The sequence below is a fragment of the Caloenas nicobarica genome, chromosome 5, assembly GCF_036013445.1.
Source record: "Caloenas nicobarica isolate bCalNic1 chromosome 5, bCalNic1.hap1, whole genome shotgun sequence".
In the NCBI taxonomy this organism is placed as follows: domain Eukaryota; kingdom Metazoa; phylum Chordata; class Aves; order Columbiformes; family Columbidae; genus Caloenas; species Caloenas nicobarica.
Window position 1 is genome coordinate 41,052,731 of NC_088249.1, and position 27,022 is coordinate 41,079,752.

The window sequence follows — 27,022 nt, forward strand, 5'->3', positions numbered from 1 at the left end:
AGCAAGGAAACAATAGGTAAAGCTGCTTAAATTAAATAGCTAACAGCTGTCTTCTGAATAGAAATTTTAGGCTGTCTGAAAGGCAGAGATTATACCAGTTTCAGGTATACTTTAATACTTATCTTTCACTGATGTGGAAGCAAGTTTCAGGATCAGCATTTTGTGGAACATTCTGTCAGAAAGTACCTTTATTTTTTGCTCAAATTGAGGATGAAAAAAAGGGCTGGAATGGCCCTGCTGATTTTTTTTTTTTTCCTATCACCTTGTGTACAAGATGTTGCTGGCTGGCTCTATCACCATCCCTCTGGGCACAGGAACGTGGCTTTGACAGGGGATACAAATTGGAAGTACCTTGGCTGCCAGGAGCAGCAGAGACTTACTTGCTTTTTCCACATTGGTCATGAGACTGGGATGGTTGTCTCTGCTTCATGATGGAGGGTCTCACATGGTTCACCCGTTCGATAGTGCGACAGGGCAGCTCCCTGGCCAGCTCACGAGAGGGCTCTGGAAACAGAAGAATAAAGACGTGTGAGACAGCATCAGGAAGGGAGCACAGGTGTCCTAATGCCCTGGCACTCCATAAATATAGCCAGCCTGATTGCTGTTCCTCTGACCAGTGCCACTCACGTGTCCTTCTGAAGTGGCACAGGGTGATAACGCTGCAGACCTTTAACCTGGCTTCCAGTAAGAAAGAGATCATAAACCAAGCAATGATTATACATAGTATGATAGCGGTTTATGATGCTTCAGCAGGTGAACCTGTTTATTGTGAACACTTTTCTGTGGGAAGGAAATAGTGCTATATCCCTAGACATACCTTCCCCTGCAGTGTCATCACATCAAATACTTAACTTTTTTTTTTTAATAAGAGCACTGACATCTTGTTTTATCTCTGAAGTGCCTTGCTCAAATGATCTCAAATTCAGGCCACTGGGACTTCTACAGACATTTTTGAGAAAGCTGGAATAAATTTACAGATTATAGAACAATGTAAAATGGGAATGTTGAGTCCAAGTTTGGCTTGCAGTGTTACTGACTGAGTATTCCCACCTGTGTAAAATAGTGGATGTAGCTGCCTCATTCCAGACCACTTCTTATCTGTGCGGAGTCCTATGCTTCAGCTGGAAAATGCCAAATACACCATTTCAATGGGACCTAACCCTGTAGCTGCAGGCAAAGTAGTTCACAGAAGCTCCTTGAACACAGCAGGATTCAGTGCATTATGTATGGATCAGGCCTCTGGAACTGCGCATGCACCCAAGTCATGCCTGTAGGAAAACAGTTATTTAAAACCTCTTTCTTCCCCACCTCTCAGACCTGACTTGCGTTAAATATTAACAAACTTGGTTCATCAATTCCGTGGTTCACTTGGCTTCTTTTAACAACAGATGTTATTACAACAACTCCTCTCTCTGCCTCCCTGCTCCTGTCAGCAGGGCTGATGGTGAAACCCAAGAATCTGCCACTGTAACTCAGCCTGCAGAGCCTGGCTGCTGCCCGGCCGTGTGGTCCCCCCACCTCTCTCCCTGGGACCTCCAATGCTGCCCACCTTTGGTCTCTGCCACTAGCTTCTGCTGGGAGCCACACGTTTTGGAGAGGCGTTGGTTAAAGAAGAGGAGTGAGAGAGCCCACGGGAAGGCAAGTTCCTGCTGTCAGCAAGAGGAGGAAGAGGAGGAGGAAGCAGTGAGCATGGCCAGCAACTCCAGTGCTCTGCCCCGGGTGACTTTCCAGACACCAGAGAAACCTGGGGAGGAATCATCACACAGGAAACTGGGCAAGTTAACCATCAAGTACAACCGCAAAGACCTCCAGCGCTGGCTGGAGCTGGAGGAATGGATCAATGCCCAGCTGCAGGAGCTCTACCAGTGCCGGGTGAGTAGCTGGGGCAAATCAGCCCCTTGCTCGTCAGGTGGATGGGACCAGAGACCTTGTGTGCTGGAACAGAAGCTTGCTTGCTCTGCCTTACTGGAAAGAGCTTCTCATTGTCAGTCTTCATGACTTATCTTATTGCCACCTGCTACAGCACTTTCTCTGACTGGTGTTTTCACTAGTCAGAGACACACTGATATAATTCAGTGAGCTTTGAACTGCCTGGTCTTGCAACTGCTTGGGGCGGGGGGCATAGCTATTGTTCAGCATGAGTAGGACAACCTGGAGAGATGTACAAACCAGAATGCCTCTTGTTGCTGAGCTCCATGTGGTGGGTGGCTTTGCTGCAAGCAGTATCTAAGCTAACTGGGTTAGAGTTATCAGTTATCAGTGTAGCTACAGCTGCTGTTTGAATGAGACACTCCAGATGATGCTGTATCTGTAGCTGCAGTCTGGACACACTACTGGCAGCAGAGCGAGAAAGAAAAAAAAATACATGTTCAAATGATGCGTGTAGAGATCTTATGCCTTCACCTTCACAAAGCCGCAGAGCTGTCTCCCTTTGCAGCAGGAACAATCACTCCTAAATGCTGCCTGCCTGTCCAAGAGCCGTCCCACTAAGAGCGGTGCAGGAGCGCTGAGGCCCAGCGCTTGAATGATACTTCACTTGAGCTGTTGCAGGGTACATGACATTTTTCATTCAGGATGGTGTGAAGTAAGTCAAGTTCTAGCACTGGCTGGGTACACTGAAATTTTAACCTGGTACCATCGCTACTATTAAAATTCATATTTTGTGCTTAGATGGATGGTGCTTACACTGGGAGATTTCATAGCGCTTTTCCATGCTTGAGATAATTCCTTTGGAGTGTGGCACAAGAAAAGTGAAAGGATTTGCCCACCTGGTACATCACGGTCTTAAACCCATCTAAATATTATAGCTTGACTTTAGAGTTTTGCTTTAATCTGTAGTGCAATGGCTGATGTAGCAAGAGAATGTAGCTTTCTTGAGTTACAACTCAGTACATCTTCAACAGAAGAGGCAAATAGGTTTAACAAATTGTGTAAAACGGCTTATTCATGTCCTGGATGGGGACAGACTATACGAACTGCCAAGCCCTTTCTGCCCTGTTTTCTGTATTTGTACCCCAGCGCAGCATTAAGCACATTTTTTAAATACAAGGAAAAAGAGCCAATGATTGCATAGTTTTCCACTCTGAGCAACAGCAGTTTCAAAGTGCAGCCAACAGTGGAAGAGGACGTGCCTGAATAGCCCAGGAAAAGGAGATTGTTGTGCTATATGCTGTGATGGCACAGAGAAGCTTTGGTCTGCGCTGGGAGAGCTCCAGGCTGATTTTCTGGGCCCAAGAACCATAGAACGATGTCAGCTCCACAGCTGAAGAGACAAACTTCAGGAACTGTCTCTGAGGCTCTCTTTATAATTGTTGTTGCTGTTGGTTATTATCATTATTATAACCACTTTCTGTGTGACTATTTGATATTTGTGGGAGTGTAGTGGGTTTGTATGCCAGTTAATTTGTTTTAATTTATGCTATATGCAAAGAACAGGCAACAGGAAACAAATATGGAGAAAAAGGTCCTTCTGTTGCAAATGCATGGCTCCTTTACAAATGCGTACATTGTTGCTCCTGCTCTGTTAACGGACATTTTTAGATGTCCCAAACAGTTTTATAGCTTGATTAGTAAAAATGACAAAGGATAAAATCTCATAATATCTCCAAGACTTAATTCTGAATTTCCAGTTGTTCAGTTTATAAAACTATAGTCATAAATTCTCAGTTGTCTTAGGCCTCTTGAAAATGCATTATGAAATATTGTAGTGTACACAGGAGCAGATATTACCACTAGACCTAGTCAGGCAGGCCAAACCCAGTATGTCTGCAAAGTGCCAGAGTGGTGTTCTTGGCGAGTGAAGGCTGTTCAAAAGAACAGCAGCTGCGACAGTGGCGCTTGCCAATCATGCCTGCACTGGCATTTAAGGGACTGTCCCCAGGGCTGGCAGACCAGTTGAGAGCCTTTAGCCTGACTGCCGAGATTTGCCAGAGATGAGCAAGGAGAATGGCTACTGCTTTGAGGAACAAGGCATCTTGCCCTTTGGGGAATTATTGCAATTTTAAAGTATTGGTTCAGAGGTTTTTTTGAGATGGACAATAAGGACTTCATGGTACCACCAGTAACATGACCCAACATGAGGTTCCCTGTGTGCTACTCTTACTTGCTGAACTCTACAGGTGTACACTTGTAAAGATGTCAGAAAACCAAGTCAAATTACCTTATCACTTCTGGTTTTCTGAGAATCGAGTAATTGGGAGCTGTTTACTGTCATCAGAGTTACTGCCCAAAGGGGATATTTTTCCCTTCTACAGAATCCCAGCAGGCACAAGTGAGAAATCCAGCCATGCCCTTACAGGAACAGATTGCCAGGGGACTGCCCTTGCTAGCACCTCTCCAGCACAACAGGTTTCCCAGCTTCCTGGTGTATTTGTGCCAACCAAAGAGATCTGCTACCAGGAACTACACAACATGATGCTGTGCCAGGTCCAAGACTGTTGACAGGGCATGACAGGGGTTTACATAGGATCTCTTCAAATAAACACATGTGCCACAGTAAATGCCAAGTCCCAGCAAGTCCTCCTTTGTGCATTGTGGCAAGACTATTTAATCCACCCTGCTAGTCTGGGCTTCCTTGGATCCATTGACTTGCATTATATTGTCAGCTTCTTCCTCTGCTCCACCTGTCCATAGCAGTGCACAGTTCCTCCATGTCATCCAGAAACCTGCGTGACAGAGTCAGAATAAACAGTATTGCAGATGCAAATGCCAGCAATGTTAGTTCAGACATTGCCTCCTGGTACGGATAATCTGAATGCTATGCTATCTACTGTCACGAGGGCTTTTTGCAACAAAACTAAGACTCAAGATACAATTTTGGTTTTCAAGACTATTCCCTGCACATGGAAGCCAGAACACCATGTATACTAGGAGGAGAAAGGCATAGGGAGCTCTTACCCTGGCTCACTCTCCTGGCTTATTTAGCTTCCTAGCCAAAGTCAGGCTGGATAAACACCTGTTGTCTAAAGTCACATGAAAACTATGACTTTTCAGAAGAAATGCTGTGTGGGCCACGGTGCGATATATTTAACTCTGCTTTATTACTTACTGTCAAGTCAGCTGTGTAACAAAGCTGAACAAAGGTTTTCTATTTCCTCTCTGGTTTGCTATCAGAGACTGCTCAGAAGTTGTTTCCTTCTTTCCCATAAGTATTGCCTTTATTGTTTAATGTTTTACATACACATCGATAAATGTTATCCAGCAATTAGGTACTGCACTGTTTACGCAGTATCCTTATTCTGCTGATTACTATATTAAAATATCATTAGTTTTGTGTTGCATTGTCAAATACCGGTTTTACAAATACACTGGAAGCCACAGCCTGCTTTCCTTACAGTCTTGTAGAGACATGTGGAGCTAAAATGTGTCTGACCACATTTACAAATGTTTCCAATTAACACCCACATACATTACGAGATTAATACTCAAACCACCAAAGCTTGAGGTCTCTCTTTCACTAGAGATTATTATATCCCTGTCATGTCTGTTAGAGAAAGCTGACAAAATATTAAGTTAGGCCTTTCAAAAGTGTAATTCTTTTTCTCTCTGTTACTGCAAAAAGCCTTAGTGTAAGTATCAACTATGTGAATGTATACAGCCTAAAAGCATAAGACCTCCATGTATTAGTTGTGCCTTCCTAGGATTAAGCCAGCTGAATTTCTGTTTGGTGAACTCGTGTACACTTTCATAGATGTGGGGTGCCCCAGGTGGCTTACATTGCACTGCAGTTGGCAATTGCAGCTAGATATTCTTGAAAGGGTCTTTTCACGATAGACCATTATCCCGCAGCAGCAGTATTAAGTGTTGAGGTGGGAAAAGATGAAGAATGTGTACATCAGGATGTGTGGCTGTAGCAGACACCACAGAGGGGCTGGAATCTGTGCCCTCTTTGTAAGAGGCTCTTTATTTTGAGGTTATTTGTATCTTAGCCTCAACTTTGCAGCATGGTTTTATCGTAACTAGTTCCTTCTCAGCTGCTCAGTGCTTCAAAGATGGCCTCTGGAGTTCTTAAAAGTTTAAAGGTTTATTAATCGTGTATTTTGTTCTCCTTTTAGCTAAGAGAGGAAACAGAGGCAGCAGCTCCTGAACCACAAATTGATCTTGAAGATCTCCTGGAGGTCCCTAATGAAGAACAGAAATTAAAACTACAGGTCAGATAGAGGGACATGGTGACTTTACATTAGGGACTTCTTCGCAAAGAGCAGCAGTGGTGTATGGGTACAGAGTGCATGTATGCAGTGTTGGCATGCTGCTTCCTTACGTCTCTGTCTGTCAAATGTAGAAAGATTATATACCTACCCTTTTTGGAGGGAGGGGAGAATAGGTCAACTCATAAAATACTAAAATGACTTGCCTTTGGCTTTTAGGAAATCCTCCATGAGTGCTCCAGCCCGACAGAGGTGAGTGAAGCACCATCACTATATGTATGTTACACGATGTCTTCATTGCTGCTTGGCTGACTGGCCGATATTACTGTGCCTAACATGATGATGCATATCAGTTTAATACCCAATGGGAGATGTTTGCCACTTTATTCTGCTGTATTAGAAAAATACACGTAAATCTATATGGGTAAGCTGAAGGCAGAGTAGTGGAGCAAATAAGGGATTACGCTTTACAGCCAGCACTCCATGTTTTGGCCACCCTGCGCTGACGAGCCTGAGTAGCTATTTGATCCTCACTCTAGAAAAGCCATAGACAGTGATACAGCTCACATAACCATCTTGCACACTGTTAACTAAATGCATTCTTAGCTTAAACCACTCTAATGTTATGGTTGACAAGAATGTAGCATGGCCCTGAGACTGGATTGGGCAGTGGCCACGGCAGTTAGTTTTACACTTTTTTTTTTCCCCCATGTGAATGTTACAAGTGCTGTTTTGAGTTGGTTAAAGAAATCCCACAAGCTGTCACAATGTCAAAAGGACTGGAGCCCAGTACTTTGCAGTGTTGTGCACAGATCACACAGCAATTGCCTTTGCTGCAGTACATACCTGTGTAAAATGGGCTCCCCCATCACTGCTCCAGTCACATGTACTCTATGTGAACATTGTGCTTGGTCATCAGTCATCAGGCTCCACATCTTGTCAAGCCTATGCAGCTGCACAGTGATGCATATACAAAAATTAGGTGGATGCATGATTATCATAGAAATTAAACTCGGCTGTAGCAATCATCACGGATAGTCTGCTAGCAGGGGTTCCGCAGACACGGCTGGCAATAGTGAATAGTTTTCAGAGTGTCTGAATTTCAGATTTTGGGCAAGACCCCATATTCCCAGAGGGAAAACTGAAAAGAGTTCGCTCTACTGATTCATGAGCTGTGAAAGTGTCTTGCAGACAGTACCGTACTTGCTAACTACAAACAGATACTGCTGCCCCATTTGCAAAAGTATGTACTTTCACCCTGGTGATTTTGAATTCAGTCCCCTTAAAAGATCATAGCAGCCTACCCTGTTTCCCTGAAAATAAGCCCTAGCATGATTTTTCAGGATTTTGAGGATGCTCGAAATATAAGCCCCACTCCAAAAATAAGCCCTAGTTACAGTTCATTAAAAAAAGTCAATTTAAATAGTGTCCAGGCAGCTATGCATGTAAAAAAGTAAGCATCTTTTGGAGCAAAAATTGTATAAGACCCTGGCTTATATTCAAGGAAAAAGGGTATTTGCAGAAAGCAGGCAGAGGAAACAAACTGGTTTCCTCTGAAGGGACTGACTGAAAAGGTATGTGTGATCCTAGGCATGTACTTCCAGAGCTTGCTGCAGCAGGCAACCTCTCCTCACCCAAGCCAGGAAGTGGGGCTTCCACACAACACAAATGGTAACAAGCTGTAATACTTCCAGTGACCTTGCCTAATTACAAAGTAACATAGCTACCTCTCTGGGTGAAGAACGGCTGCCTGCTCCTTCATGGTGATATTGTCATGCAGAGGGTAAAGTTTGCACTAGTCACATTGACTTCTACTTGGAATAACCAGATGGTACGGTTCGATTCAGTTCATAGTCCTTGGCTGTGTCAGCAAAGTAGTCGGGGTTTATCTCCATTAACTGCTCATCTATCATCTGTTCTGCCTGTCCTCAACCCCTGCTCCAGGTTATCATTAGTCCTACATGTTTTGCTCCACCTCTTTTCTGCCAGCCACTTCCTTGTAGAATTGGCACAGATCCGAGATGGTTCGCAATCTACAACATGGAGCTTTACAGGTCCAACAAGAGGGACAGCTTGCTTTGCCCTGGACTGGGAGGGCAGCAGAAGTGGGCAGGAGGTTATGGTGGCAAGAGGAAAGAGTGGAACCTAACAAAGGACAACAGCATCCTGAGGTCATCTCAAGGTAGAAAAAGCAGGCATCTGGGATGAAGAGGGGTTGGCTGGCTCCTGGGGAGAAAGTAAACATGGTTGCTCCAGAGGAAGCCAGGGGGAGGGAAGTAGAGGGGCTTTTAGACCCTTCTCATCCATCAAAAGGTCTCCTTCCCTAAGCTAAAAGATAGGCTTACTCAATACATGTCAAAATTCTGGTTTCTGCTCAACATGAAGGTGAATATGGGAATAATGCGAGCACCATAGTACTCTTCAGATGGTAAGCACTGGAATTAACATGACACCTTTCTTCAACCAATTCTCATTGTAGGACTTTATTACGGAATTGCTTAGTCGATTGAAAGGTCTCCGGAGAGTCATCAATCCTCAGAAGAAATGACCGTGCCCACATGGAATACCCAGCTTTGGTCAGAAGGAAATTCATATTTTCCCTGCAAAAACCAGGATCAGCAACATCACTACAGAATATGTTTAAAACTTACTGTCACTGAGAAACATCACCAGGTTTGTGAACTTTGTACCAGTGGTTTGAAGTCTCTGCTCCTTCCAGAGCTACACACACAGCAGGGAGCTAAATTCCACATTTTCCTGATTGTCAAAGGGCATATTAACCTGGGGAACAGGACAAGATATCATTCCTTTAGTTTCTTCTAGGAATTTCCATGCTGGCTGAGGAGCACTGAATACAGTTCTCAGGAGCTCATCAAGACTTCTTTCTTTCCATTCACTGCAAGGAAAACAAGACATTCATTATCACTCATTCAACAACATGGAAAATCAGTTACTGTTAAGCTGCACCCTGTTTCGGTGTGGCTGGGACCCCGCTGTGATCTCTTGCCTGTTACCGCTGTACCTGACTCCACAGCATTGCACGTACTTTATACGTCTTATTAAGTCTCTGTTATTCATGAAGGTTGGGGAGAAAATACACAGTAGGATGGAAGGAAAATGTTCGAGTGCATCTGATCTACATAAGGGGAAGTTAGTGAAATGGCTGGTAAGGCTAATGAAAAAAAATTGATTTTCCTTTTTGTGGAATTTAGGACTTAATGATTTAGAAGCATCTTCTAAAGGAGTAAGGTCTGGGAATGATTTTTTCCTCATAATTTAAAAATATGTTGAAAAAAATCATATTTTGTATATTAAAACAGAGAAAAACAGCTGTGCACGGCTTATTTTGCTCTCTTTTTAGACAGTAAAAAAAAACCAAAGTGAAAAAATACCTGCTCCCCATTTCCCTGCATGGAGCATCTCAGAGTGAGTCTTTTGCAGACAGGTAGGTCTCACAAATGAGAAGTGAAGTAGGACACATTGTCTTGCTGCACAAACTCTTCTGGCTATAACTAGCTTGTGGCTGGAAAAACACAGAGGAAACTACATCCAGCCTCTCAGCAAGGCAGTAACTTGACACATGTGGCTGGGAAATAAGAAAGCAAATGGAGGGTGATTGCTTAGGCGGAGCGGGCTCTCACATTATGTCCTGCCCCTAGCCTCTCATGCCTGCCACTCAAACACAAGAAATGAGTTGCGGAGTCACATCCAGAGAGGCTCTCTATGTACCAGTATGTTCAAGGCTAGCTTTCGAATATGGGTTTTGTCAGACAGGGACAGGAGAGGCCAACTCTGGAACAAAAGGGACATGTAGGTTACTAACAGAGACAAACAAGGACTCTCAGGCTGGACTAGTAATATCTTAAATACATTAGTCTGGGTGGACAGGCCATGAGCTGAGTGCCCTAGACTAGAGCTGTAATCAGCTGCAGCACAGTAGTGCACAGGAGTCCAGATTAATTACGTACCCTACCAAGAAGCTTTGTTTTATTCTGCTGAGCTGTGACAGCACAGAGACCCAAGATGCCACTCATCTGACCCAAGAGATAGATTTTCTCCACCCCAGCACTGTTCTGTACTCCATCAATACGGAGTGATGCAAAGAGAATTTTTGTCTATGCTTTAAGGCAGACACTGTTAAAACCCAGGAAAAAAAAGGTTCTTGAAACTCTGCTTGACAGAAGTTGTCTTTGTGCTTATTCTGCAAGCAGCAGAAAAAGAATAAACTGCAGTCCCTGTGATGTGTAGTTGGTTCTGATACATAAGGACATCACTACCACAGGAGACTGCTTCAAATAAGCACAGTGTGATCATGGGGAACATGATGCAGAAGAAAAAGCAACATTAAGTCAGAGCAAATTATTTTTTTTCTAGTTCTTAGAAGTGGTAAATCATACTTGCATTTTGGCTGTTCTCAGCCTAGACCATAAGGATAGACTAATTTTATTTACTTACTTATTAAAAAACCCCCACCAAAACAGCTTCCAGTTAACTTTGGTGTTTCTCAGCACCACCACTAGCATCAGGCTGTAATGTTTGGTATGCAGATACTCGGTAAGAATGGTTCTTTAAAGAAACCTTGCCCTCCTTATTATATTGAGATAACTCTGAATGTATGAAAGTTCATGTGCTTTTCTAATTGAAGGCTTATGAAGGTGTACATATAAAAAACCTTTAATGCCATTTTCCCTTAGTTATGATTAAGACATTGCCTTTAAAAACATTTAGACACATGACCATTTTACACCACCAGAGACAACACGTGCTCATGCAATTTGCTCACAGCAAATGCAAGTTAATGCAGCTTAACTAAGCTGAGACCTCTCTTTGTAAACTAATCTGAGTTCAATCTTGTGTTATCATTATGTTTAATTCTTTTTGGGGTGGAGCCTACATTTGATAGTTTACATACAAAATATTTTGAGAGGGAAAGAAAATCTTCTTGTGCCCTCATGGCATGCTACAAAGACAGAAGCAAAGAAGCTGATTCTGTTGAAGATACCAAACTCTCCAAATCCTTGAACAGCTGTGACTTGAAGTTGATCTGGCTTCTCAGGAACCAATTGTTTACTGTATCTTTACTCATTCACCAGCACCTTTTCAAAGACAAGGACAGAGAGTAAGCAACACAGCTTAGAAGTGCACTGCCCACTTAAAGGTCACACAGCATTCCTCTGTCACAGTGACAGGTTCAGTGAGGTTTGCTTCCTGCAGAGAGGATCTAGATACCCCTTCTGCCCCCTCCTCCATGCAGGTCACTGAGGTAACAGCTACAGCAGGAACAGTCTTTCAGGGGAAAGTGACTGGGCTGCCACTAAAATGGCCAATTACATGCAGAAAGCTCAGCAGCCACAAAAATGCCTATTAGTGGTGCGAGGAAAGCATCAGCGTGTGCGTGTATGACTGAAGAGACTCTTCCATGTATGACTAAGTTCTATTCAGGTATTAGGCTGGGTGCGTTTCTGGATTCCTTGGGATGACCCCACAGAAACCAATCTGGGAAACTACATAAACTGCTTCCAGCTGTAACCTGCTCCTTTACTGCTGCTGTGAACAGGGCAGGGCTTACCAGACACAAGCTGACAGCTGCACAAGGAGCTCACAGTTCGGTTGTGGCTGATGAAGCATTGAAAATGTTGCACGTAACACACCAGCTCATGCTAAGATATTAAAAAAAAAAAGCACAGCTATAAAGCAAGAATTAAAAGTGTCTGTTAACTGCTTGGAAAGGGCACAGGCTGAAGCCCAAAGGAGCGGATCGGTCTTAGAAGGTATATAAGAACAGGTACTAGCATCTTCTCCTGTACATGCAAAACACAAAAGGATTTAACAGAACTGGACTGTCTTGCTATCAGACTAATTATTTGGGTCAAATAGCAATGAAAAAGTGTCATTTCGACAATAACACAAAGCCAGAACAGCACTTTGTTTTCATTTTTAAGACTGCAAGCTCCTTAGGCAGTAACTCTAGTTAAATCTTGTGTAACACAGATCTCATTGTGAGCTGTTGCATCAGAACAACTCAAGTAGTTTTCCTGTCTACCCATCCCAAAGAGACAGGCACTAGCGAAGCACGGACTGCCAGGAGAAAGAAGATCCCCACAAGAATCGGGTTTTGCCACCCCTTTCTAACAAAGGGTTTTGATGGCACTGCTGGTTACACTTGCAGTTTTTAGTGTGTTAACCTGCAGTATTACTATTCCACATTGTCTGACACAGGCTTCTGTTGAAAGGCCTGATCCAGTCCAGCATGTCAGCACTAACCCATCTTCAACAGTAGTTTAATTTCTTCGCTGTGCTCTGATCAAGGATGGCTGAGGTGCAGCAAATGCTGTTTTGTAAACCCATCTACGGAGGCAGTGACCTCAAGCACAGGGCAGGGCAGAGAGCTGGGAGTGGCACTGTCAAACCAGACAGGCAAGATTCATTGGAAATTCCCCATCAAAGGCAAATCCTTGGGGTTTTTTTTTTGCCATTGGAATTTGTTAACCTTAGACAGCTGTCTCAGAAGACACATTATAGTCCTGGGAAGAGCTCATCCTGATGAGATATTAGAGCCAATTCAGGGCAAGCTTAGTCAGGTCTTCGTAGTGATTCTGCGTGCTTTGGTCACTGGCAAGGGCCACTTGCATCTGGACTGTCTCCAGGGAAGGATATGAGCATATTAAACTGAGGTTCTCTCACAGCCACATGAAGACTATCACACAGGTAACCCTTTTTTCCCCACCAGGGGACCAAATAATAAACAGAGCCAAACCCCACTTTCAGACTAATACACAACCCTTTCAGACTAACATGCTGCTCTTACAGCGCACATGGAACCTCAGCACAGCAGATCACAATGCTGTGCACCACTGGCAGATGACCTTTACAAAGAAGCCTTTGAGTATGTGAGCAACACTGCCCATCAAGGCAGAGTAGCCCCTGCACCTTTTCCAGCCACACCACAGAAACATTTTTCATGACTTCATGACCTTTCATTTCCTTCCCTAAGCCACTTCAGACTAAGATACCATTACAAGAGGGTAACACTTTTTAAAGAGCTATCGGGCATTTCCAGGACAGACTTTAACCACAGGTGGCCATGTAGTAGTTTTTTATTATGCTTTGGAAGTTCTCATCACACACGTGATCACGACGTAGACAGTTTTACTAGTGCAAAGTGCTTTGCTGCCTGTTGAACCAGCATGTAAAGCTGTTAGCAAAAGCAGGAAGTTACTTATCAGCCAGTCAGTACTGCCTTGAGCACACACCTTTACAGCTACCCGCATTGCCTTACCGTCTGTATTCACAGACTTGGATCCACCTCCTCACATCAAGTCCTCATTTATCCCCAAGCATGCACAGCAAACCCTGCACTTCTCTGGTTGAATTTGTGAGGACAGTCGCACGCCCTCCAAGCCTCTCTCAGATTACAGCACGTCCTTTAACTGTCCAAAACATCACCCGTTTTGGTTGCAAATCCACTCGGACGCTTCCCATCTGGCCAACTCATCGTTTTTCCCATTCTCCATCTCCTTTTCTGCCCATGAAGAGTCTGATCGCTCCTACTTGCAAGGAAGATGATAGCGGGAGGTGTGGTGGTCCTTCAGGTCAAACTCATCATGGCCTTCCCTGAGAAGCAAACACAAAGTGTGGTCAGAAGTAAATCCCCAGGCAGGGAACTCACCCTTAGCCACTGCACCAGATGCCTCCCAGCAGCCCTTAACTAGAAACCTATCCCAGGGGTTGGCTGTGAGGACCTGACTGGCAGACACAGACTACTTAAGATATTTGCTTGTAACAGAAACCTCTGAGGTGCTTTGTGGAAAGGTCTGCTCATCTTTGCCTGCCGGAATGGGAAATGACAACAGGTTCCTCTCTTTCCCTCTTTGAGAGATTCATGAAACTGGTGGCTCATTTTCAGCACCATGTCTCTGATTTCCAAGCCCGTTAGCAACTCCTGTGATAACAGTCAAAATGACAGTCTGCTTCACACAAACCTGAAAAATAGCTGCTGAGGCTAAAATGCAGTGTATTGGCAGCTGTCTTAGCCATGCTCAGCAGCAGGCAGTGTCGAGTAAGACACAAGCCTGCATCTGCAGCACGCAACAAAGACACTTGCTCACCTGCCAGACTGCTGATTCTGCTTTAACTGATGTTTGCTGTCTGATACTTTTGTTTGTTTTGGTTTTAATCACCTAACATTGTCAGCCATATGTTTTCTTACCATTTTCATATGTTCTTCCCCACTCCATTTCCATCTCTCTACAAAAACATTTGCAGGAAATGAGAGAATATACAAAAAAGCATATCTTAGTATCCCAACCAGATTCTTAGCATCCTGCTGTCTAAACGTCATTCGGCACTCATCTGAGAACCCAGCCAACTACCCAATACTTTTGAGATAAGAAAAAGAGAAGCCACAGAAGCTGTGAGGAATAGCTTTGTATTCAAAGAAATTAAGCCTCTAAATCTGAGACATGCAATGCTTTTGTCAAAAATCAAGCTACAGATGTGTAAGAACCAAGACTATAGCTGCTACGAGGCCTGACTGAAAAAAGTCATATATATTTGCCCATATATATTTGAACAAAGATTTTTTTATATGGTTTAAAACTGCAGAGTCTCAACCTAAGAAACGCGTCAGGAATTTATACTATTTCATCTTCCCTCTTATGGGAATCCAGCTCAGATCATCCATCAATGTCATTAACAAGCCATAGGAGTCACTGAACAATGGTCTCGCTTATCCCATCCCATGCAACGCAGCACATCAGCTGCTCCAGAGAACACTTAGACAATGAGCCCAAACATACACTGGAGTGGTACAGACAGAACATTTCTGCCTATGGCCAGTTTAGTCCCTGAAGCCTGGGATAACTACTGATTGCACAAAGTATTTCCATAATATAGCATTCAGCTCAGATCAGGGTTCCTCAAATCTTCCCTTCTACCGTCCACTTTGCTGCCCAACAGGAACAACAAACAAAAGCAGCCAAGCTTACCTGTGACCCACCTCTCAGACCAAGAGGAATTGTGAGACTTACCGAAAACAGCGCTGGCAGTAGAGGTCCCCATCGCAGCCATGGCAGCGCAAAGTGGCATCTTCGTTGCAGATACAGCACCATGGTAACTCATCCTCATCACTGTCATCTGCCCTGGCAAAAACTGTGGTTGCTGGAGTCTGGCTCCAATTCACAAAGAAAACAGAGAGACAGAATTCAAACCCCAGCAGAGTCAATACAGGACTTTAATTGTAATGCATGACAGCCACAATGACATGTTGATCCTAAGTGTATGAGGTGAACTTGCCCAGAGCCCAAGAATAGGCTCCATACGTATCTAGATTGTTAAATAAAAACCCAAGGTACTCTCTATCATTTCCTCATGAGTCTATGTCGCTCAGAAGGTAAACAGGTATTCACCCTCCTTTAGTGTCTTCAGCAATATACACCAACATTGTCCATACTGTGTTAAGGGCATGAAGCCCAGGTCTTCTGGCAGGCACCACAGTAATACCAAGTGACTGACAATCCCTGCTGCAATGGCAGTTTTGCTGACCGCAGTTATGTGGGAAGGGAAAGCAGTGAGGAGGTGGAGAGGGGTGTTTTCTCCCTATTATAGAAAGGAAACCGGAGAACAAAAGAAGTGATTTGCCAAAAGGCCCCTACAATTGATTTGTACCTGAGGTCAGGCCAAAAAGATCTTCTGAAATAATAATCTAAAATATATCAATAAGGCCATCTATTGTCTCTTCCTGCTCTACAGAGAACTCTTGTGGAACTGCACAGCCATACACACACCTGGACACACTGCCTGGGCACTGGCAAAGGCAGCTTCCCAACACAGGAATAAGACAGCACTATTTTTTACATCAGTAAGCCCAGAAGCGCAAGGTGGCACACCTATGAGTTGGATGTCTTCAATAATGCTTACAATTAAATAGTTTCTTCCACTGTGGACAGGCGTGTCAGGTGTCTGTGAGTCACAGGTCCATTTAACTCTTGTACATTAGAGAAGGTGTATGTACTTCCATAATAGGCTGGAATCCATTCTGAGCATAGGATATCTTGTTACTGATTCCTTCCTCTGAGGTTATATGAGAACAGACAGTCGATTACTATCTAGAGGTTCTGCTCTGCACATGCTGAAAGCACTGGCAAACCTCCCACTTCTCCTAGTTCAGACTGTACAGTACTAGACAGTGGCCTTCTTGGTCTAATTATATTGGCAAGTTAAAAATTCCTTCTTCAATATCCATCTTGCGAGGTCTATGCTACCTTCTCTGGGTTTAGAGGGGACCACCCCATTCAGCAGAAAGCCAGTCCGAAAGGAAATGTATTCTAGGGAGCAATTCCTTTTAAAAGTACAAGGATGATTCACAGCTGTGCTCAGGGCTGGTCAGCCCTGCAGAAGACACTTGGCTTGCCTGCTCTGCAGAAGCTGCTTGGGTTTTTTGTTTGTTTTGGTTTTGATTTTTTTTCCTTCATCAAGCCTAGGATACAACAAACTTTTTCTGCAGAACTATACTCTCCTAAAGACCCCAGAACATGTCATTTCAAGAGATCTTGATCAGCTCACTGACCTTTTGCTTTGCTTTCTTATGTAGGTTCTGTTGCAAAGGTTGGATGGTCTGATCAGGAGGAATGTTGAATCCACTTGCTTCATCCAGGGCTGCTTCCTCTGTGAGCTGATAACAACAGAAAGCAATAAGCCTCTTGTTTCAAACACAGTTGGGAGTCCCATTCTAGGCTCTAAACCTCTCATGCAGTGACAGATGATAAGTCTGAATTCATCTGCTGTTATCCAGACAGGTGTGAGCTTGCTCTGTCTGCACTCTGAACACTCTGTGTACATCGTGAACAGCCAGTGCAGCAGCTGGGGCTTTCAGCTAACACACCCTGCTTTGCAGTGCAGCTATCAGCAGACCCTGAACATCATGCTAATCATGTGTGTGGGGTCTGTAACCAGGCAGAAACTTGAGCACAGAAAGCCCGTGTCTGCCTGCAAGACAATTCATAGATGTTTTAGAGACAAATCTAGGCATAAGCTGTGCTAAACAGCACACATCTCATCATCCATGTTCGAGCTGGGTGGGAAAATGATGAAACAAGAAGCAACAAAGCACCAGCAGAGCGGGGCTGGAAAGGAGACACCACAAGAGACGCTAAGCGTGAATTAGAAAGACCAAGTGACAGACTAGAAGTGATGTCAGTTGCTTGTAGCTGAATGGCCCGTGAGAGCTAGGATTGCAAAAGCACTAGGAGGGGAAGGAATGAAGCTTGGCCCAGGAAGAGAAACACATCCTTTGCACACTCACTGGGTAACATACACACTGGGAACAACTGAGGGGAGAACAAACAAGGCCACAGCTGCCACTTCTGACCTGCTTTAGCACCCTGCGAATAGCTTCCTCCTCAGCCACTTCCTCGTCACTGTCAGGGAGTTTATAGGTTTCCAGTGAAACTGCAGGAGTAAGAGACAGGAGACTGTGACCCACACCTGCCTCAAACCTTGGGCCCACTGATGTGCCAGAGGCAATCCTTTGTGGTGTGAGCTGGTTTTGGCGTTCTGGCTCTGGCACAGACAGATCCTTTTCAGATAGGGACTCCTCAAAATTGCCATTACTGTTTGTTTTTAATATTGCAACAGGGAGGGGAAAAAATCCCGACCAAAACCAGAGCTTTGCTTTTAAAGGCTTTGTTAACGTCACCAGAGGGTAATAATTCCAGCGAATTATCTCAAAGAAGGGTGTAAGACAAAGCAGTCTGACCTTACAGCTCCAGCCTTTACCCTCAACTAAGATCTCTCATGCTGACTTCATGATGAACCAACACGTACAACTTCACAGACAGAACCAAATCTCAGTCTGTTGCTTGCAGAACAGAGGAATTAAATGGATAAACACCTCTCAGAAAATAAATAAGTCTGTCACAGGAACTTGCTTCCTCTCTTGGCACTGTATTCTCATCTGCTACTCACCTTTCTCTGGGTCCTCGCCTTTGAGTGCTGCCAGTCTCTTGGCAACTTGTAGGATCTTTTCCTGCCTAGTGTTCTCTTCCCGCAGCTCAGCAGCAGCTTCTGCCAGAAGTTTATTCTTCTCTTCCTCTAGCTGTTTTAGGTCCAGATTTGCAGGGCAAACACAATCTTCACTTTCCCGATTGAGATCATTCAGACTTTGGCTACTAACAGCTGCAAACAGACACACAGAACATGCTGGTGACTCAGCAGCCACGTTCCTTGGGCACAGAAAACACGACTGCAGCAATGGTACAAGAGCAGCTTGCTGCTCTCCATTAATCTGGGTAATAAAGGGAGAAGACACGCCACAGTAGGATTCACGCTGCACATGAAGAGAAGAAAGTGAACTAATCTGTGGTTTGCAGTGAGATTACAGAGAAAGCACCGCAGCTAGGAAGATAACAGTATCCCAGATTCTGATGCTTTGTAACAGAGTACAGGTGTCTTAGGAGAAGCAACAGCTCCTCCCCAGGGAAGGGTCACTTTGGGGAAACAGAGGGGAGCAATCTGAATAATACAACCCCAAGAAGGAGGAAACATCTCACAAGCAAAGACAACGAGACCCAGTATGGAGTCAGACGGCTGCTCTTGGTTTATTTGTGTAAAAAGGGACATAAGTCATGAGGACAAACTGGACACCCAGCTCACCTGTAAGCCAGACAGGGAGGCACATGTTCCCTTCTCACTATAGCACATACATTATTAGACAGAAACAGGTCTTTGGGAGCCAAAATAGATACCTTGAGGCTGGACTCTTGGTCTGTAATGCTCATCAATGGCAACTTCCTCAGACAGTTGAGTTAACAGGTCATCTGTCTGCTGGACCAGACTTCTGGTATCAGGAGGCTGGTGTACCTAAGAAACAAGGAGGGCATGGGAAAAGGCAAATGAGAGGAAAGTGGCATATTCAATCAAAGGAAAAGTGTGGTAACCAAGATCACCTAGGTTGGAGCAGCATAAAAACATGCATCCACTGATCTTGAGAGCCTCACCTTACAATTGTCTGGTGTAAGTCTTCCTGTGCTTCATTCTCAGAGGTGTGGAATGTGCACAACTCTAAAAGCAGTCACTCAAACACGGCAAAGTGGTACTGAATGTATAGGAGTACCTGCTGCTGGCTCCCAACCCCAGCTCTGCCACTACCATCAATGTAAACAGAGTGCCACTCTCAACAGTGCCAGCCAGCAGCACCACCAAGGCCTGTGATAACAGCCAGGTGTGCAGCACTGCTGAAAAAGGAGCAACAGTTTCTCAGGGACATGATCATTCATATGGGCTTTGAAGGCATATATTCAACTCATTCCACTTCAATCAGCAACCACTCTGTGCTTCCATTTCTGGAATAATTAACAGGATTTTGCTCAGCTAGGATGCAGTAAGAACTACAATTAGAAGGCGGGGCTGCTAAGCCCCAAACACAAACAGCTCTGAAAAAATATCAGACCACTTAAGCACCCAAATGGGTTGAGAGCAAAAAAATTTGGCATCTATTGTTAAAAATAAAGACATGAACTACAGTTGACATAAAGGAACACACAGCATTCAAATGGAAGCAGTGAACTGGTAGAGGCTGGCCATTTGCTTCTAGAGCAATGACATAAATGGGAAATAGAGATTTCTGAAGGGAGGCACTTGGACACAAAAAAGCTGAAAAAGGAATAAGAGCTAACATGCTGGCACACTAGTTACTGTGTCAGCTCAGAATACATTGCTGGCTAAAACGCTGAGGGAGCTTACAGGTCTGGGAGCCTGGGAAGGAGGATCTCTTCCCTGCAGGACAGCCAACCGGTCCTCCATTTCCTGCGTAGATGGAACAGGTCCCCAGCAGTCGTCCTTCAGGGCAGCCAGCCTCGCTTCAATCTCAGCCTGAGTGGGGATGGACTCTGCAATTCCAAATAACAGAAAGCAGGAGATTACTCTGTCATGGAAACAAAAGCCTTAATTTTTTTTTTTTCTTAAAACTGTATTTCTTTTTGGAATCAGACTTTGAAAACCTGAGCAAAAACCTCCCTCAGCCCCTGACATGAATGAGGGTCACACTGCAGTGACTCAGAAACGAGCCTAATGCTGACTGCTGTCCTCTTCTTCTGAGTCCTTGCCTCCTCCACAGTTTATCTCCTGGCTATTAGGTCAGTATTAGGGTAATGTCATTTGGCAATCAGCTGACTCGGGATACCAGGCACAGGCAGAGAAATAAGTGTCATTTAGGCAGCACCGTTCATTGCTCCCATGTCTCTTAATGTAATCCTAGGCATATCAGACTGAAACCCTCCCCTGCCACATAACAGGACAAGAGGAAGTGACCTCAAGTTGCACCAGGGGAGCTATAGATTTGGTATTAGGAAAAATTTATTGACTGAACAGGCTATCAAGCATTGGAACAGGCTGCCCAGGGAAGTCATAGAGTCACCATCCCTGAAGGTATTCAAAAAACATGTAGATGTGGCACACAGGGACATAGTTTAGTGGTGGACTTGGCAGTGTTAGGTTTAAGATTGGACTTGATGATCTTAAGGATCCTTCCAACCTAAATGATTCTATGATAATCAGGTAACCGCTTTGCAGTGTGTTCTTTCTGTTTTAGAGATCACATGTAATTTTTTTAATTGTTTATCCTCCCACAAGCACCACAAGGCTGTCACAGAACCTGACAGCTGTGGGCTGGGATAAGAGTCCTTTTTCTCCTCTGTGAGGCAAGGCTGGCCAGAACATGATCCCACAGAGACTGGCACTGCTGTTGTCGAGGACAATGACTCACAGGAAACCACCTGCAAAATAGTTTGGCCAAAGACCCTAATTTCATTCTGCTCCTGTTGGGCTTGACATAGGCTCTTACCCCACACAACGGAAAATGCGGAAGTGATTTTACAGGTAAGACATGGCCCCAAAATTGAGATGCAGTTTCAAGGGAAACCCCAAGACGCAAAAAAGAAACTGGAACATTAAAATCACTGTAGAATCTGGTCATTGTGGCAGCAGAACATGGATACTCTGTCCAATTTTAACCCTTCCGTTCCCTAAAAAGACAGGCTCTGAAAGCCCAGAACCTCCCTCCCTCTCCCTCCACATGTCATATTTCCCAAGTAGCAGTGTTCCCACCCAAAGTATCTCTGGTACCCTCCAAAACTCACTTGGTTTCCTTTCCTCTCTGAGCCTCTCCAGTCTCTCTGCAATAGCTCTGTCCTCTTTTGAGAGCCTCTGGTATCCAGAGGCTGCTTGACCTGGGGGTTTTGCAGCTGCCTTCTGTTGTTCTTTCAGCTGGTTTTGCTTCGCCTCAAAAGCTGCCACACGCCTGTGACAAGGGAAAAAAACAACCAAACAAACAAAAAACCCCCAAAACATGGCAACTGAGCACAGGGGTTTAAACCCTGAGATATGAAACATCCTCTGTGAATCCAACAGGCTGCTTGAACAATGCTGGTGTAGAACAGAAACCACTCCCTCCTGTACCAGGCTCTCTGATATTGGGACAATGAGAGGTACTCACAATGAGGTACTCCCAAAAGTAAGGAAAATCTTAGCTCATAGGAGCAGCACACCTGGCACCATTTCCAAGGAGACAAGGAATTTTTCCCCACCAGGCTCCTGTTTCCGAGCCAGCCCAAATCAGTCACAGATAAATGTACACAGGTGGCTGTCTGGGAGTCTATTCAGAAGAGCACACTCCCCCACCTCCCAAAGAAACAAATGAAAAAACAAAACAATGAAACAAAAGCCGCATCCTTAATCTAATTCTGAACAGACAAATACTGGCATTACAACCCCCACTTCTGCTCTGCTGGTCTCTATAGGGGAGCAGCAAGGGCCTGGAAGGCTCCCCTGTGGCAGAAACAACTGTCTGACTGGAAAGTGCAACTCACTTTTTGTAGTTTTCTGGTGGTGACCATTTTGCTGAATTGCTTTGAGATCCCTCTCTGGAAGAAAAAAACCAATTTCTCTGAACTCAAGATACTGGCAATGCTTCAACCATCTGGTCTCTCAATTCAAGAGGAACCAGTATACATTTCTTGATCTCCTGGTACAGCCCCTTTCATAACCTTATTAATATGGAGAATGATCAGCTTATAGAAGGGATTAAAGTAATATAGCTGCCTGGGACAGCAGGGACTTCATTTCTAGTCCTTTGGTCCAGTTTTTTTGCATCTGTACAAAATGTGATCTAATACGGGCACCAGTGACCCAGAGGAGGAGGGGCTGAACCACCCTTGCCTCTCACAGCCTGCAACTCCCAGTTCAGAGAGCAGACAGAGTAGTTAGGTATGACTCCCACTGCAATTAGCTTCCATGCAGCAGAATGCTCTGAAAGGAGCTGTGGCATGCAACCAGCACAGAATTATACAATGCGTAAGCTAAACAAAATGTTACAAACATTATTATATAACCACCAGTATCATAACACCACCTAGCACACATGTGCACTGCACACCACAAACACATCTTGTGTAACTGTCTTCTACTTTGCTATATTCAGGTTGAGCTGCTAAACTATGCACTTATGTAATGTAGTTAGCATATTTTGTTCTTAGAAGTCACAGCTACAAACACATCTACGCTGTGCTAAGGACTGAATAGCAACAAATGAATGCAATGCTATTGGACCACTTTCCAGTTCTAAGGTTTCTGTTCTGAAAGCTATTTGCATGAAGAACAAAAATATATGCAGCTTTATGCAGCTGCAGCCTACACGTATTACCTACCTGCTATCCAGCCAGGGGGGACTTTTTTTCTGCTGTAACTTTATATTACTGGTATTAAACAGATGAGATCAAACCAAACAAGGAGAAAGGTTGCCCTGTTTTCTTAATGGCTTTGGAGTTATAAAGGGAAACCAGAAAATCTCAAAACTGAAAGACTGAATACTGTATTTTCACCATCGATAGCTCACACAGTTTTCAGGAGCCAGTGCTTCTGAAATTAAGACCTCTGCTAATGAGAAGCTCTTCTCCTTTAGACACCTGCAGAGCTACTGAATTCCTCATTTGCTCGTGAAAATTCCTTGCTATAGGAGAAGTGGGGAAGAGGGTTAAGAGACAAGCAAGAGAAGGAAGAGGACATAGAAGAATTGGTTGAGAGAGGGGTCCTGGTGTACACTTATGCTCTTGTGTTACTCATTCATGTGCATAACCCATACTGCTACTGAATTACATTTTTTTGTTTTCAACAGTCAATTTGCAGCTTATGTTTGCAAATACTGTTTTTCTTTTAAAAGCAAGCCAATTTTATGCTACAAAATTTTAGCTCTTCAGGCTACACATAGCAGAGACCTCTCAACAATGAGGATTTGTGTCACTGCTTGCCCACAGAGGTAATGACACTTGGAACGTCTTATTGTCAGGCTGTTCAACTACAACACCTTGGAAAATACTGCCCGTGCTTTCAAAGGAGTATAGATTTCTAGGCAAAAACATGGGAGAGGTTAACCTGGTCTCCTATAGCCAAGGTATCCACAAGCATTCAGTGTCCATCCACGAAGATTTAAACTTCTTTCTTTCAGACTACTGTCACCACAGAGAACAGCCTCACAAATCCTAATTCTTGTCTTCGGACTGCACAGCTCTCACACAGAAATTTGCAACGCAACATGAGGGCACACGAGATGAAGAAACAAAGCAGGACGCTGCCTTTGGGTGAAGAAACACTCTCATCTTACCCAGTTAGTTTTCCGTGACACTGCTTGCACACCTTCTGCTGAGTGCTTCCACGGTGGGGAACAACAGCGCTGAAGCTGAGGCAGCCCGAGCAGAACGACCGTCCGCAGCTCCTGCACCCACACTGCGGAGACACAAGCGAGGGGCAGGACAGGGCTTCACCACCCCGTCCCCACACTCACCCGCTGCTCTGGCTGTGTGGGAGTGATACCCGTGCCCAGGGGCACTAACAGCAGTGCTGGGGTTGTGCTGGTTTTTAGAACTGTACCACTGGCTGCTGCTGGAGATACAGAAGCTCTCAGGAGCCTTTGAGCACCAGCACATAACTCCTGCTGGAAGCAGTGACACCATTTCATCCCATAGCATAATAAAGTGTGGTGGGGGATTCTCTTAGACAATGACCGAATATTGGATCAGAGGGATGACATCCAAGGACATTTTTTTTTTTCCCCGTAAACGCAGATGCTTGAAGACATATTGAGACCAGGCACCACGAGGACTCAGTGGGCACGGAAGGACAACAGGCCACGCCGCTGGCCGGGCAGCGTGCCCCGGCTCCCCTCTCAGACCCTCGCACTGCGGGGGAGGCACCCGCGGGCCGGCCGGGCCGGGCCGGGCCCCCCTCCGCCGGACTTGCCTCTTTCTTGAAGACAGAGAACTTGGACGCACACCCATAGCACCGGCGATCCATGGTGCTACCGGAGGCGCGGCCGCCGCCCTGCCCAGCGCTCAGGCCCCGCAATGCCCAGCGCAGCAGTCCCCCCTCAGCTCCTTGGGCAGCCGCAGACCCGCGGCACGGCAGCCAGCCGGGACTGTCAGTACGGGGAGGCCGCGGCACCGCCCTCCCGGCGGCGCACGGCCCGACGGGAGTTGTAGTCCTTTGACGGCCCTCCCCGCCTCCAGCTGCCAGGCGGCTCTCGAGGGTAAACTACATTGCCCAGGGCTCCGCGCGGCGCCCCTGTCTGCCGGGAGCCGCCTGTCGCTGCTCGGGACATTAACACATCCGCTTCCGCCGCACGATGCATTGTGGTACCTGTAGTCTGGTGCCGGTGGCGCGGAGCGGCCGGGGCCCGGGGAGACTCCCTTTCCCGGCAGGCAGCGCGCCGGGCGGGCCGTGCGGGGCCCGGCGGCGGCGGGGCTGAGGTGGCGGTGCGGTGTGCTGGTGCGCTGCGCCCTGCGGTGGGTCGGGGAGGAAGGGGCCCGGCAACGCCTCTCCCGCGCCCCGCCTCGCCCATGGGCACACAGCGGGCGGCCGGGCCGAGGCCACGGGCGGGTGCTGCTCAGCCTCCCCGCCCGCCAGGGGCGCCCTTGGCCCGGCCCGGCTCTCGGTGTTCGCTGTGCCCGCAGAGGCGGGGGCCGCTGTCACTTCTGGACTGGGGGAGCGGGGCCCGGTGCTTCACCGGCTGCTCGTTGTGCAGTTAAGCCGCTACCACGGTTGCAGTGTAGCGTCGCTGCCCCGTGCGCCGGTGTGTGCCCTCCTCCCGGTACAGCAGGTGTGGTTAGCAGGGTGTTGCATTTGTGCCCACCAGCCGTCATTGGGTGTTAACAGGCGAAAAAAGCGTATTCTCTAGTCCTGACAGGGCTGCACTCAAGTTACTGGTTTTTGACCTAAACCTGTGACGAGATCCTGGTTCAGAAGAGCATGAAATGAGCTGAGCTGCTAAACCCCCGTTGTCCCGAGGCAATGCTCCTGCCAGGGTTTGTCTGCATGCCTTTGGAAGTGAATGTCCTGCCCTGTTGGTAGAAAAAAAGTTACTGAGTGTAGTTCTAGGTACTGTTGGTTCCCATGAGTCACCTTGTTAATCGTGTGGGTTTGCTATTACATTTTGCATTCTTTCCAGTTCAATAGGTAAGTCCACACTGTAAAAACCTACACAATTAAATTAGGAAACTGACTGATCTGTTCAAGGAAGTAAGACTCATTAATACCTGAACAAAGCTAAATTTAAAGGGAAAAAAAAGGGGAGGGGTGTCTCAAGCTTTTGGGTTTTTTTAATGGTAAAGAACATTAGAAGGAAAACTAAAAAACTTGGAAGCGGAAGTTTGCACCTATCCAGCAATTGTATTAGGGACCACCTGGAAATTCCACACACTGTAGGCATAAAGCAGGGATTGAGATAAATACAAAATGGAATTTACTCAAAATACTTCTTTTTCTTTTTTTTTCCCTTTTTTTGCTATTGAGCTGGTCAGTGGGAAAAGAGGAAATTTCAGTCAATGTTACAGTGCAACCTACCGATGGGCAGGTGTAATTTGGAGTGCCGTTCTGCAACACAAAATACAAGCAGCGACCCGAAGAACCTTCCTATCCAGAGAGCGCCACCGGCAGAGGTGCACGGGAGGGAGCCAGTCGAAACTGAACTTACCTGTTCGAAGCACTTCGGCTGTATTTGGTGACCAGGGTAGAAGACGACCTCCCTGTCCCTTGGCTGGTGAAGGAGGCGGCAGGTCCACGTCCCCCCGCTGATGCCCACCAGAGGGGGCCCGGCCCCCGCAGCTACAGCTCCTGCACCAGGCAGCCCTTGGGCAGCTGAACAGCAGCAGCAGCTTTGCTTTATTTCTTCTTTTGCCTGCAGATGTTTCACATAATGAAGGGAACTCCGATTATTAAAATCCTGTGTCACGACTTAGCCCACAAGGTTTTCAATTCCTGTTTGAAGTGTAGGAGAGGTTAGATAGTCTTTGGTTCATGTCTTCTTGCCAAACTCAGTTGTTGCACAGTAGGTTGTACGTTCTCAGTCCTACATAGTTATAGCTGCAAATGCTGTGTTCTTTAACTTGTTGTGAAACTGTGCCCCAGCGTATTAGACTTGGCTTTTATAATCTTGGGGCTTGCTTACTATAATGGAATGCATCTAGAAGTAAAACTTTTGGTCTGGAAAACATCAAGTTAATTAAAAATGCGGCCAGCTGCCTACTAAGTCTCCCCAGCTGTAATGTTTCTCCTTGCAATTCGGTGTGATAAAAAGGGTAAATCATCACCACAGTGAAACAGGGTATCAGTAGGCTCATTTTCTTCTTCTAGATGAGGAACTAGCTGTACTATCAGCATGCCAAAAGCTGCCCTTATTTTCTGTTAGGCATTGGGGTTCTAGACATGCAAGCGTCATCTCAACCACAGTTATTTACTTACGTAAGGGAAATGTGTTTTAAATTAAACACCGAAAAACCCTATGATTAGTACATTTTTTGGTGTGTTTCTGTAGCACTTAATTGCAGGCTGTT

The 27,022-nt window shown here is 45.5% G+C and overlaps 2 protein-coding genes and 2 long non-coding RNA genes across 6 annotated transcripts; 2 read left to right on the plus strand and 2 right to left on the minus strand.

The window, feature by feature from the left end:
* Window positions 1-1,689: 1,689 nt before the first annotated feature.
* Window positions 1,690-8,758, plus strand: PPP1R14D (protein phosphatase 1 regulatory inhibitor subunit 14D). Its single transcript, XM_065636288.1, has 4 exons — window positions 1,690-1,872; window positions 6,054-6,149; window positions 6,366-6,398; window positions 8,626-8,758. The coding sequence occupies exons 1-4, from the start codon at window positions 1,690-1,692 to the stop codon at window positions 8,692-8,694; spliced, it is 381 nt and encodes a 126-aa protein (XP_065492360.1). The 3' UTR covers window positions 8,695-8,758.
* LOC135989450 (uncharacterized) lies at window positions 3,923-8,870 on the minus strand. Its single transcript, XR_010606318.1, has 3 exons — window positions 8,798-8,870; window positions 6,993-7,099; window positions 3,923-4,664 (listed from the first exon to the last, which is right to left on the minus strand). It is a non-coding gene; the product is annotated as an uncharacterized LOC135989450 (long non-coding RNA).
* Window positions 8,871-8,953: 83 nt separating this feature from the next.
* Window positions 8,954-24,594, minus strand: ZFYVE19 (zinc finger FYVE-type containing 19). Of its 3 annotated transcripts, XR_010606317.1 has the most exons (12): window positions 24,435-24,569; window positions 23,800-23,921; window positions 22,010-22,063; window positions 21,281-21,441; window positions 19,887-20,032; window positions 18,890-19,004; window positions 18,111-18,320; window positions 17,515-17,594; window positions 16,714-16,818; window positions 15,176-15,312; window positions 13,426-13,760; window positions 8,954-9,042 (listed from the first exon to the last, which is right to left on the minus strand). XR_010606317.1 is itself a non-coding variant. In XM_065636287.1 (11 exons), exons 1-11 carry the CDS (start codon window positions 24,486-24,488, stop codon window positions 13,694-13,696), a joined length of 1,251 nt encoding a protein of 416 aa, XP_065492359.1. In that variant the 5' UTR covers window positions 24,489-24,594; the 3' UTR covers window positions 9,077-13,693. The 3 variants fall into 3 exon arrangements, 2 of the variants coding, with proteins under 2 accessions (XP_065492359.1, XP_065492358.1); XM_065636287.1 differs by lacking the exon at window positions 8,954-9,042 and having other exon boundaries at window positions 9,077-13,760; window positions 24,435-24,594; XM_065636286.1 differs by lacking the exons at window positions 8,954-9,042; window positions 13,426-13,760 and having other exon boundaries at window positions 15,190-15,316.
* A 297-nt stretch (window positions 24,595-24,891) lies between these two features.
* LOC135989657 (uncharacterized) lies at window positions 24,892-26,721 on the plus strand. The gene is made up of 2 exons (XR_010606330.1): window positions 24,892-24,959; window positions 25,983-26,721. It is a non-coding gene; the product is annotated as an uncharacterized LOC135989657 (long non-coding RNA).
* Window positions 26,722-27,022: the final 301 nt, after the last annotated feature.

What these genes read in the sequence shown, in the direction of transcription:
- PPP1R14D (XM_065636288.1), top strand. Translation starts at nt 1,690, where the DNA reads ATGGCCAGCAACTCCAGTGCTCTGCCCCGGGTGACTTTCCAGACACCA. An exon ending in AACAGAAATTAAAACTACAG is followed by an intron (nt 6,150 to 6,365) that starts GTCAGATAGAGG and finishes TTTGGCTTTTAG; the next exon opens with GAAATCCTCCATGAGTGCTC. An exon ending in AGTGCTCCAGCCCGACAGAG is followed by an intron (nt 6,399 to 8,625) that starts GTGAGTGAAGCA and finishes TTCTCATTGTAG; the next exon opens with GACTTTATTACGGAATTGCT.
- ZFYVE19 (XM_065636287.1), bottom strand. Translation starts at nt 24,488, where the DNA reads ATGGATCGCCGGTGCTATGGGTGTGCGTCCAAGTTCTCTGTCTTCAAG. An exon ending in TTCGCAGGGTGCTAAAGCAG is followed by an intron (nt 16,819 to 17,514) that starts GTCAGAAGTGGC and finishes TGTTGTTATCAG; the next exon opens with CTCACAGAGGAAGCAGCCCT. An exon ending in TACTGCCAGCGCTGTTTTCG is followed by an intron (nt 13,761 to 15,175) that starts GTAAGTCTCACA and finishes TTTGCTTCTCAG; the next exon opens with GGAAGGCCATGATGAGTTTG.